The sequence below is a fragment of the Salmo trutta genome, chromosome 31, assembly GCF_901001165.1.
Source record: "Salmo trutta chromosome 31, fSalTru1.1, whole genome shotgun sequence".
NCBI lineage: Eukaryota > Metazoa > Chordata > Actinopteri > Salmoniformes > Salmonidae > Salmo > Salmo trutta.
The window spans coordinates 23755366-23768218 of NC_042987.1; the positions used below are offsets into that span (position 1 = coordinate 23755366).

General features: G+C 44.5%; 1 protein-coding gene across 8 annotated transcripts in view; it reads left to right on the plus strand.

Annotated features, from left to right (window-relative positions):
* The window catches only part of LOC115169783 (ras GTPase-activating protein nGAP), a 98387-nt gene that overhangs the window by 69744 nt on the left and 15790 nt on the right, over positions 1 to 12853 (plus strand). For all 8 annotated transcript variants that reach the window (XM_029725725.1, XM_029725726.1, XM_029725724.1 and 5 more), the window contains 7 exons: positions 3500 to 3653; positions 3875 to 3973; positions 4252 to 4806; positions 5057 to 5201; positions 5415 to 5559; positions 6040 to 6276; positions 6474 to 6675. In XM_029725725.1, coding sequence (XP_029581585.1) covers positions 3500 to 3653; positions 3875 to 3973; positions 4252 to 4806; positions 5057 to 5201; positions 5415 to 5559; positions 6040 to 6276; positions 6474 to 6675 — 1537 coding nt within the window. The remainder of the gene's footprint in view (positions 1 to 3499; positions 3654 to 3874; positions 3974 to 4251; positions 4807 to 5056; positions 5202 to 5414; positions 5560 to 6039; positions 6277 to 6473; positions 6676 to 12853) is intronic.

Below are 12853 nucleotides of genomic sequence, written 5' to 3' on the forward strand. Positions count from 1 at the left end.
GCAACCAGCGCCACCTCGTCACTCCTCAGGAGGGCCAGGAATGCCCACCTGCCAAAGTCACTGCGCTTCAGGTAGGGCAGCATGATGGAAATGGAAGTCATTCTAGTTCTGTTGGCAGCATGTCTCCTCCTGGTTAGAGGATGCTGGGCCGAATGACCAATGCATTGTTTGCTACATTTTATAATCATCTGATTGGTAACAATCCTGTCTTTCCTTTTTATTTGATGTAGATGGGACATGTCTCCTCCGCTGTAAAATGTGATCTGTTAGTTCATACAATACTAGACTGTTTTAGTTCCATCTGAACCGGCTTCATTTTAGAAATGAACTGCAGTTACGGCTTGCAATATCATGCCAGGTTGAACTGTACGTGATTCTGCTTGAAAGTACTACTAGTTCAATATCAGATAGCGTTTTGTTAATTCAAGGAGCTGCGGAGTGGTGGTGTGGTCAGAGCTAAGTACGTTCCTCTCCTTCCTCCCAGCGGACATATCAGGTTTCCATCCTAATGCAGTGGACATAGTGAGGGCTGGCGTTCAGAAAGGCAACCTGATTAGTTTTCAAAAGACTTTGAGGATGATGACAGCAGCTCATTTTAAAAAGATTAGACTCCCTGAGAGAACATGTATTTTTTTTTTTTTGACTTTTTCACCACAAGTGCTCTGTGATGAATTTCAGTATGTAGGCTATCCACTTCTGTGCTGATAAAAACTCAGATTGTTCTCAACATAATGCATCTTTCTCTAAACAGTGTTATGAGACGGCTCAAAGCTTAATGGAAAACTATGACTCACAGGTACAGATGTAAATAAATACCCAGGTAATGAATCACGTCAGTTTCATTTTTGGATACATCTGTGGAATCCTTGCTGGATTGAGAGGGCAGATCTGTTTCCGCCCAAACCCTTAATCTGGGTTTACATAATTCAGTTGGCGAGGCAGAGGCATGTTGAAGGCGGATGCCAAAAGATTATGGGGGCACATATGCACTCTGCAGCAGACTGAAGACACAGGCACGCACAATGGATGGATGTGTGCTAGTGAATAGTGAGGCGACTACAGACTGAAAGAAGAGGACAGAGGAGTCGGCTTGCTCTCTCCTCTGTTGGCACTCGTATTACTTGTTCCAGTGGTAGGCATCAGAAAATGTTATCCCTTTATATATGGGGATCTAAAGCAATCATGCTTTGGAAAAATACTAATGTTGCACAGCCGAGACGTAGGTTGTGTTCCAAATGGGACCCTATTCCCTACATAGTGCACTACTTTTGACCAGAACCCTATGGGAAAGGGAATAATAGGGTGCCATTGGGAATGTACTGTCCTCTAAGGAGATGAGTTGATAAGTCATGAGGAGTGGTATTGTGATGATGCTTGGCTGGTGAGGTAGGTAGGATGTTGTTTTATAGTTGTATGTAGGCCATGATGCTTTAAAGCAGACATGCGCCACATAATTAATGAAGACTCTTTGCCAGACCATTGTGGCCAATAGCAACATGGTATCAGGATAACAACTTAATTCTCCATATGCCTGAAAATGCAAACTTAGAATCATTGCTACCTCATTGTGACAAATGACCGTTCTATAGGTAGAATAACACACACATCATGTTTAAAAACACACATCATGTTTAAAGCGCCTCTCAGAAGGATCTTGAATGTCTCTTCTTTTAACTGTTAGATTTGTCTACCTAAGTGGCCCTAAAAGAATGAGTAAGATTGGCCGCTCTTCCCGGAAAGTTTACCAGACAAAATCTTTTTTACATTTTTATTACAATAATGCCTCCAGACTACTTCCTCCTGAAATGTCTCTCTGTCTTCGATAGCTCGTAAACACAATATTGATTGTCTGGAATCTCTTACTCACACTTCGAGGGTGCCCTGTAATTCAGAATAAACCACTTCAACTGCTTTCAATTAAAATCTAGTATTAAGCACTGCTACTGCCTACTTTTGTAGCCTTCTAAAAAATGAATGATTACCAACAACTGAAAGTGACAGATCAGAATCTAATTGCGATGATCTATCTATCTATCCAAGTGATAATGCTTGTACATATATCCATCCCCTAGGGATGACAGTGAACAAAGTGGTCCTTGTCACTAAAGTGAATAAGATTTCTGGATCCCTGATTCTTAGAAGTCATCTGACATGTCAATTATGTAAGCCTACTGTTATTATATTACTATGTGGCTGTTATATATTATACATTTTGTGTTGTGCATTTTCAATAAGCGTGCATTACTTTGCTAGACATTCAGTCAGTGATTATCCTTTGACTAACATTTCTTACCATTTGGCTATTATGTAAGGGTCTATTTTTGTGTTCGTATTAGGGCTGTGATACCAGTGTCGCTCTATTTTTTTTACATTGCAAAAATGAAAACACGAAGCAGACAACTCTTTGGTCCTTTAAAAACCTGCTGTATGTAAAATATTGTTTGCTATAGCTTGGAAACTAAATAAATGTGACAAGATAATGACGTTTGTTTCCAACATTATGGCTGTTTTCCTAAAGAAGTGAAGTCCGTTTTGTTTCCTTGCCACTACACTAATGAGTATTGCGACACTGGTATCTTCCCAGCCCTAGTTATTATGTATTTTTCAGTTATCATGCGGTGTTGCGTTTCGTAGTTGTTGCACTTTGAAGATGAATGATTTTCCAGTTGGAAAGCTAAACAACACCATTGACTTCCATTCTCCTCCCCTACCTGTAGTGTTGTGCTCTGATGGAAAGCCCAGGTAGTTTTGTCCGAGGTGTTTGTGAGCACAGCAGCACCTCCCTCCATCATCCCATGCTGCTGCACTTGAGAGTCAAGTCTCCTTGTAGGGGCATTCCTATGGAAACAGGCTCAAGGGGCCGGCAGATGGGCCAGCCCAGGTCCTTGTTTACCACCTGTGAATCAAAGGAAAGGTAGTTGCAAAGGGAAGAGGGAAAGACATTGTATCTGCTGGTCCTCTTTCACTTTTTCCAGTTTCATGAAAATAGAATGATGAGTTGAGACTATGGTAGAAACAGTAGAACCAAGGATGGTGGACTTCAACTGAGAAGAGAACCATCCCAAAAGGAAAGCAATGGGATGAGAGATAGAAAGATGCTCTGGGGATATTCCTTCAACTGGCTGTTCAATAGTTTTTGTATGTATTACTGCTTCCTGGAATATTCTAGTGAGTGATTGCTGGAATAGTGTGTATTAAGCTTGAATGACAGTCTTACAGAAAGACAACAGCTGATTGTGTTTTGGGATCACATGTGCGGTATACATTTTTTAGGGTCCTCCAACTTGCGGCGTGTTGGTTTAAGAGCTTCCGAGTGGCTATTTCTTATCTGTGCCGTGTAAAGTACAACTTGTCAACTGAGGAGTCCAATGTCTTTTGACACATTTAGGGATTTAGCGCCTCAGAGCAGGATTGTCTGCCATGCTGCCCTGCTGTGAATGCTTTGAATGAAGAAGTCATGTTGTAAACTGTAACCAAATGCCATGTTTTTGTCTTCCAGATCCCGAGGGCTGCCTAAGTTAAAGGAGTCGTGTTCCGACGAGTCCCTGCTCAGTCCGGGAAGTGCAGTAGAAGCCCTGGACCTGGGAATGGAGGAAGATGTTTACGTCAAGCCTCTACACAGTAGCATACTGGGACAGGAGTTCTGCTTCGAGGTAACATCTTGTTTATCTACTTTGATAAAACTATTGTAAATATAATATTACTTGTTAATGAGTGCTCACTGCGCTTCAATACAAAGAAGCTTCCCGCTGCCTACCTGCCTCAAAGGGCAGCATCCATGTGGATTGGGACAGAGCCATAGACTCCTAGGTGATGTAATGCATTAAAAAGCCTTTAGTTATGCTCATCATGCTTCTGTCTCTGTCCTCTCCAGGTGACCTACTCAGGAGGAAGTAAGTGTTTCAGCTGCTCCTCAGCCTCAGAGAGAGACAAATGGATGGAGAACCTGAGGAGGACGGTCCAGCCAAACAAGGTGAGACCACAGGCTATGTCCCAAATGGCACCCTTTTCCCTATATAGTGCACTACTTTTGACCAGGTTCCATCTGGTCAAAAGTAGTGCACTATATAGGGTACAATTTCAGATGCAGAAAGATTGATGCCCTCTACATTTTCTTAATACTACAGTGACCTCTTTTTCACTTTGTTTTTTAGTTTCATTTTCTTACCAATGTCAATTTAGTTGTAACTGTGTTAAGGATCGATGTCCCCTCCCTCATTGGGATTCAATACTCATTCGATGTCTTCCCAGGACAACTGCCGACGAGCAGAGAACGTCCTCCGGCTATGGATCATCGAGGCCAAGGACCTGCCTCCAAAGAAGAAGTATTTCTGTGAACTCTGCCTGGATGACATTCTATATGCCCGCACCACCAGCAAGACCCGGGCTGACTGCCTGTTCTGGGGGGAACACTTTGAGTTCTACAGCCTGCCGTCTGTCCGTAGCATCACCGTGCACATCTACAAGGACGTGGACAAGAAGAAGAAGAAAGACAAGAACAACTACGTGGGCCTGGTCAACATCCCCATCGGGGGGGTGACGGGGAGGCAGTTTGTGGAGAAGTGGTACCCTGTCAGCACCCCCACCACCAGCAAGGGCAAAGGAGGAGGGCCGTCGATCCGGATCAAGTCCCGCTTCCAGACCATCTCCATCCTGCCCATGGAGCAGTATAAGGAGTTTGCAGAGTTCATCACTAACAACTACACCATGCTGTGTTCTGTTCTGGAGCCGGTGATCAGTGTGAAGAACAAGGAGGAGATGGCCTGTACCCTTGTTCATATCTTACAGAGCACCGGACGGGCCAAGGTAATTCCTATACTTTAGAAACTTCATCTCTGCTCTGAACAGACTACTTCTCCATCGTCTCCCGCTGTGCCTCCCTCCCTATACTGGCTATAACTTCATCAGGGTATCCCATTCAGTTGTATCCATCTATTTGCCTACATTAATATTAGCACCTCTAGGACATTAAGTACCCTACTGCAGTTTTTCCTTCTTTGCAGACATTGCAATCTCAGTCAAAGTTTGCTCTCCTCCTCCTCCTCCTCCTCCCCAGGACTTCCTGACAGACCTGGTGATGTCAGAGGTGGACCGGTGTGCAGACCACGATGTCCTGATATTCAGAGAGAACACGCTGGCCACCAAGGCCATAGAGGAGTTCCTCAAACTGGTGGGACAGAAGTACCTGCATGACGCACTAGGTGAGAGGGAAGGGTTAATTATAGAAGAGACCGTAGAAAGTGGAGACCTCCCAAATGTAAACATTACAACTTGCAGTTCTGAAGACAGCGTCACATTTGGTAGCAAAGAGCGCTGCAATTGCGGTAGACCGGTTTTCAAACTGTTCCATGTTCTTTGTCCATGGCGTATTACTGTTCTTCAACCCAGTCTGTGTTTTCTCTTGGGTACTGTAGGAGAGTTTATCAAAGCACTGTACGAGTCAGATGAGATCTGTGAGGTGGACCCGGGGAAGTGTTCTGCCAGTGAGCTCCCTGAGCATCAGAGCAACCTGAAGATGTGCTGCGAGCTGGCCTTCTGCAAGATCATCAACTCCTACTGGTGAGATCAGCCTCTCAGCACTCTGGCCTTGAGGTCACATATTGCCAAAGGGCCTTGGTTTGCCTCCACTTAGGGAAAGTCAAAAGTTCCAACTCCTTGTAAATGTGACTAAAGAAGAATATCTGCAAACATTGATTGCTCCAATGTTTTTTGTACTTGCTTAGTCTTGTTGTTCTTAAAAAGATTGTCATAGAGTTGGGTGGTACATCAGGCTTGGCTTCAATATAGTGAGGATGTAAAGTGCATGCTGCCACCCGGTGGTTATTTTTGGTGGGGTATGTGTCTGTTTGTGATGACTGGGGCTGTTTGTGATCTCAGTTCGTCTTATTGGAATTCCTCTCATCCGATCTCCTTGCGTCCTTCTCAACCATATTCGAGGAGAGGGTCCCCTCAGACCTTCTTCTCCAATGCGTTTTGACAAGGAGGTGAGGGGAGAGGATGAATTGAGAAGGAGCCTGACTCTCTCCTCTGCCTCCTCAGTGTGTTCCCGCGGGAGTTGAAGGAGGTGTTTGCAGCATGGAAGCAGCAGTGTCTGTCCCGAGGGAACCAGGATATCAGCAAGCGCCTCATCAGCGCCTCCTTGTTCCTCCGCTTCCTCTGTCCCGCCATCATGTCACCCTCGCTCTTTAACCTCATGCAGGAGTACCCCGATGACCGCACCTCCCGTACCCTCACCCTCATCGCCAAGGTCATTCAGAACCTGGCTAACTTCGCCAAGTAGGTTTACCTGTTTACTGGTAGCATGGCAGATTACATATCACGGCTGTCTTAAATTACACCCTAATTGTTGGTTGTGTGCCCACCCTGGACTACATTTCTCTGAACTAATTTCATCACTTTTACAAGTTCACAAGATGCCAATCCTAGTTAAGTAGAAAGCATGTTAAACAAATGTTGGTTGTCTGTGTCCCAAGGTTTGGCAACAAAGAGGAGTACATGGCATTTATGAATGACTTCCTGGAGCATGAGTGGGCAGGTATGATGCGTTTCCTCACAGAGATCTCCAACCCAGAGACCATCTCCAACACACCGGGATTTGAAGGTTACATCGACCTTGGACGGGAGCTGTCGGTCCTCCACTCACTTCTGTGGGACGTGGTGTCCCAGTTGGACAAGGTAAGTAAGCCCTTGGAGTGGGCAGCAGTGATACAGTACCAGTCAAAGGTTTGGACACACCTACTCATTCAAGGGTTTTTCTTTATTTTTACTATATTCTACATTGTAGAATAATAGTGAAGACATCAAAACTATGAAATAACACATATGGAATCACATAGTAACCAAAAAAGTGTTAAACAAATCAAAATATATTTGAGATTCTTCAAAGTAGCCACCCTTTGCCTTGATGACAGCTTTGCACACTCTTGGCATTCTCTCAAACAGCTTCATGAGGAATGCTTTTCCATCACTATTGAAGCAGTTCCCACATATGCTGAGCACTTGTTGGCTGCTTTTCCTTCAGTCTGCGGTCCAACTAATCCCAAACCATCTCAATTAGGTTGAGGTTGGGTGATTGTGGAGGCCAGGTCATCTGGTCATCAGCACTCCATCACTCTCCTTCTTAGTCAAATGCTCTTACACAACCTGGATGTGTGTTGGGTCATTGTCCTGTTGAAAAACAAATGATAGTCCCACTAAGCGCAAACCAGATGGGATGGCGTATCCCTGCAGAATGCTGTGGTAGACATGCTGGTTAAGTGTGCCTTGAATTCTAAATAAATCACAGACAGTGTCACCAGCGAAGCACCATCACACCACCTCCTCCGTGGGAGGAGTTGCAATCTACTGTAGAGATAGCCTGCAAAGTTCTGTCATACTTATCAGGTCTATGCCCAAACGGTTCGAGCTTCTAATTAAAAAAAATAATCTCTCCAGAAACAAGTCTCTCACTGTTGCCGCCTGTTATAGACCCCCCTCAGCTCCCAGCTGTGCCCTGGACACCATATGTGAATTGATTTCCCCCCATCCATCTTCAGAGTTCGTTCTGTTAGGTGACCTAAACTGGGATATGCTTAACACCCCGGCAGTCCTACAATCTAAGCTAGATGCCCTGAATCTCACACAGATGATCAAGGAACCCACCAGGTACAACCCTAAATCCGTAAACATGGGCACCCTCATAGATATTATCCTGACCAACTTGCCCTCCAAATACACTTCTGCTGTTTTCAATCAGGATCTCAACGATCACTGCCTCATTGCCTGCATCCGCTATGGCTCTGCGGTCAAACGACCACCCCTCATCACTGTCAAACGCTCCCTAAAACACTTCAGCGAGCAGGCCTTTCTAATCGACCTGGCCTGGGTATCCTGGAAGGATATTGACCTCATCCCATCAGTAGAGGATGCCTGGTCATTCTTTAAAAGTAATTTCCTCACCATCTTAAATAAGCATGCCCCTTTCAAAAAATGTAGAACTAAGAACAGATATAGCCCTTGGTTCACTCCATACCTGACTGCCCTCGACCAGCACAAAAACATCCTGTGGCGGACTGCACTAGCAACGAATAGTCCCCGCGATGTGCAACTTTTCAGGGAAGTCAGGAACCAATACACGCAGTCAGGAAAGCAAAGGCTAGCTTTTTCAAACAGAAATTTTGAAACTCCAAAAGGTTTTGGGACACGGTAAAGTCAATGGAGAATAAGAGCTCCTCCTCCCAGCTGCCCACTGCACTGAGGCTAGGAAACACTGTCACCACCGATAAATCCACGATAATCAAGTATTTCTCTACGGCTGGCCATGCTTTCCTCCTGGCTACCCCGGCCAACAGCTCCGCACCCCCCGCAGCTACTTGCCCAAGCCTCCCCAGCTTCTCCCTCACCCAAATCCAGATAGCAGATGTTCTGAAAGAGCTGACTGGACCTGTACAAATCAGCTGGGCTAGACAATTTGGACCCTCTCTTTCTAAAATTATCCACCGCCATTGTTGCAGCCCCTATTACCAGTCTGTTCACACTCTCTTTCGTATCATCCGAGATCCCTAAAGACCGGAAAGCTGCCGTGGTCATCCCCGTCTTCAAAGGGGGTGACACTCTAGACCCAAACTGTTACAGACCTGTATCCATCCTGCCCTGCCTTTCTAAAGTCTTCGAAAGCCAAGTTAATAAACAGATCACTGACCATTTCGAATCCCACTGTACCTTCTTCGCTGTGCAATCTGGTTTCTGAGCTGGTCACGGGTGCACCTCAGCCACGCTCAAGGTATTGAACGATATCATAACCACCATCGATAAAAGACAGTATTGTGCAGCCGTCTTCATCGACCAGGCCAAGGCTTTCGACTCTGTCAATCGCCGTATTCTTATCGGCAGACTCAACAGCCTTGGTTTCTCAAATGACTGCCTCGCCTGGTTCACCAACTACTTCTCAGATAGAGGTCAGTGTGTCAAATCGGAGGACCTGTTGTGCGGACCTCTGGCAGTCTATGGCGGTACCACAGGGTTCAATTCTCGGGCCGACTCTTCTCTGTATATATCAACGATGTTGCTCTTTCTGCGGGTGATTCCCTGATCCACCTCAACGCAGACGACACCATGCTGTATACATCTGGCCCATCTTTGGACACTGTGTTAACAAACCTCCAAACGAGCTTCAATGCCATACAACACTCCTTCCATGGCCTCCAACTGCTCTTAAATGCTAGTAAAACTAAATGCAGGCTTTTCAACCGATCGCTGCCCGCACCCGCCCGCCCAACTAGCATCACTACTCTGGACGGTTCTGACTTAGAATATGTGGACAACTACAAATACCCAGGTGTCTGGTTAGATTGTAAACTCTCCTTCCAGACTCATATTAAACATCTCCAATCCAAAATTAAATCTAGAATCGGCTTCCTATTTCGCAACAAAGCCTCCTTCACTCACGCCGCCATACATTTCCTCGTAAAACTGACTATCCTACCGAGCCTCGACTTCGGCGATTGTGATTTACAAAATAGCCTCCAACACTCTACTCAGCAAACTGGATGCAGTCCATCACAGTGCCATCCATTTTGTCACCAAAGCCCTATATACCACCCACCACTGCGAGCTGTATGCTCTTGTCGGCTGGCCCTCGCTATATATTCGTCGTCAGACCCACTGGCTCCAGGTCATCTATAAGTCTTTGCTAGGTTAAGCTCCGCCTTATCTCAGCTCACTGGTCACGATAACAACACCCACCCGTAGCACACGCTCCAGCAGGTATATCTCACTGGCCATCCCCAAAGCCAACACCTCCTTTGGCCGCCTTTCCTTCCAGTTCTCTGCTGCCGTGACTGGAACGAATTGCAAAAACCTCTGAAGTTGAAGACGTATATCTCGCTCACTAACTTTAAACATCAGCTACCTGAGCAGCTAACCGATTGCTGTAGCTGTACATAGCCCATCTGTAAATAGCCCATGCAATCTACCTACCTCATCCCCATATTGGTTTTATTTACTTTTTTGCTCTTTTACACACCAGTATTTCTACTTGCACATCATCATCTGCACATCTTATCACTCCAGTGTTAATTTGCTAAATGGTAATTATTTCGCCACTATGGCCTATTTATTGCCTTACCTCCTTATGCCATTTGCACACTGTGTGTGTGTGTGTGTGTGTGTGTGTGTGTGTGTACACACTGCTCAAAAAAATTAAGTGAACACTTAAACAACACAATGTAACTCCAAGTCAATCACACTTCTGTGAAATCAAACTGTCCACTTAGGAAGCAACAATGATTGACAATCAATTTCACATGCTGTTGTGCAAATGGAATAGACAACAGGTGGAAATGATATGCAATTAGCAAGACACCCCCAATAAAGGAGTGGTTCTCTCCTCAGTTCCTATGCTTCCTGGCTGATGTTTTGGTCACTTTTGAATGCTGGTGGTGCTTTCACTCTAGTGGTAGCATGAGACGGAGTCTACAACCCACACAAGTGGCTCAGGTAGTGCAGCTCATCCAGGATGGCACATCAATGCGAGCTGTGGCAAGAAGGTTTGCTGTGTCTGTCAGCGTAGTGTCCAGTGCATGGAGGCGCTACCAGGAGACAGGCCAGTACATCAGGAGACGTGGAGGAGGCCGTAGGAGGGCAACAACCCAGCAGCAGGACCGCTACCTCCGCCTTTGTGCAAGGAGCAAAATGACCTCCAGCAGGCCACAAATGTGCATGTGTCTGCTCAAACGGTCAGAAACAGACTCCATGAGGGTGGTATGAGGGCCCGACGTCCACAGGTGGGGGTTGTGCTTACAGCCCAACACCGTGCAGGACGTTTGGCATTTGCCAGAGAACACCAAGATTGGCAAATTCGCCGCTGGCGCCCTGTGCTCTTCACAGATGAAAGCAGGTTCACACTGAGCACATGTGACAGAGTCTGGAGACGCCGTGGAGAACGTTCTGCTGCCAGCAACATCCTCCAGCATGACCGGTTTGGCAGTGGCTCAGTCATGGTGTGGGGTGGCATTTCTTTGGGAGGCCGCACAGCCCTCCATGTGCTCGCCAGAGGTAGCCTGACTGCCATTAGGTACCGAGATGAGATCCTCAGACCCCTTGTGAGACCATATGCTGGTGTGGTTGGCCCTGGGTTCCTCCTAATGCAAGACAATGCTAGACCTCATGTGGCTGGAGTGTGTCAGCAGTTCCTGCAAGAGGAAGGCATTGATGCTATGGACTGGCCCGCCCCTTCCCCAGACCTGAATCCAATTGAGCACATCTGGGACATTATGTCTCACTCCATCCACCAACGCCACGTTGCACCACAGACTGTCCAGGAATTGGTGGATGCTTTAGTCCAGGTCTGGGAGGAGATCCCTCAGGAGACCATCCGCCACCTCATCAGGAGCATGCCCAGGCGTTGTAGGGAGGTCATACAGGCACGTGGAGGCCACATTCACTACTGAGCCTCATTTTGACTTGTTTTAAGGACATTACATCAAAGTTGGATCAGCCTGTAGTGTGGTTTTCCACTTTAATTTTGAGTGACTCCAAATCCAGACCTCCATGGGTTAATAAATTGGATTTCCATTGATTATTTTTGTGTGATTTTGTTGTCAGCACATTCAACTATGTAAAGAAAAAAGTATTTAATAAGATTATTTCTTTCATTCAGATCTAGGATGTGTTGTTTAAGTGTTCCCTTTATTTTTTTGAGCAGTATATATATATATATATATATATATATATATATATATATATATATATATATATATATATATATATATATATATATATATATATATATATATATATATATATATAATATATATATATATATATATCCTCTTTTTTTCTATTTTGTTTTTGACTGAGGTCGACCGATTATGATTTTTCTTCGCCGATACCGATTATTGGAGGAATAAAGAGGGCCGATACGATACGATTTTTGTATATATATATTTGTAATAATAACAATTACAACAATACTGAATGAACACGTTTTTATTTTAACTTAATATATTACATAAGTAAAATTTATTTCGTCTCAAATTAATAATGAAACATGTTCAATTTGGTTTAAATAATGCAGAAACAAAGTGTTGGAGAAGAAAGTGAAAGTGCAATATGTGCCATGTAAAAAAGCTAACGTTTAAGTTTCTTGCTCGGAACATGAGAACATGTGAAAGCTGTTGGTTCCTTTTAACATGAGTCTTCAAGTTTTAGATTTTAGTTATTATAGGAATTATTGTATTATTTCTCTCTATACCATTTGTATTTCATATACCTTTGACTATTGGATGTTCTTATTGCACTATTGTATTGCCAGCCTAATCTCGGGAGTTGATAGGCTTGAAGTCATTAACAGCGTTGTGCTTCAAGCATTGCGAAGAGCTGCTGGCAAGTGCAGGAAAGTGCCGTTTGAATGAATGCTTACGAGCCTGCTGCTGCCTACTACCGCTCAGTCAGATTGCTCTATCAAATATCAAATCATAGACTTAATTATAATATAATAAACACACAGCAATACGAGCCTAAGGTCATTAATATGGTCAAATGTGGAAACTATCATTTCGAAAACAAATGTTTATTCTTTCAGTGAAATACGGAACTGTTCCGTATTTTATTGAATGGGTGGCATCCCTAAGTCTAAATATTGCTGTTACATTGCACAACCTTCAATGTCATGTCATAATTATGTAAAAGTCTGGCAAATTAATTAGTCTTTGTTAGGAAGAAATGGTCTTCACACAGTTACATTTACATTACATTTTAGTCATTTAGCAGACGCTCTTATCCAGAGCGACTAACAGTAGTGAATGCATACATTTCATACATTTATTTTTTATTTTTTTTCTCTTCGTACTTGGCCCCCCGTGGGAATCGAACC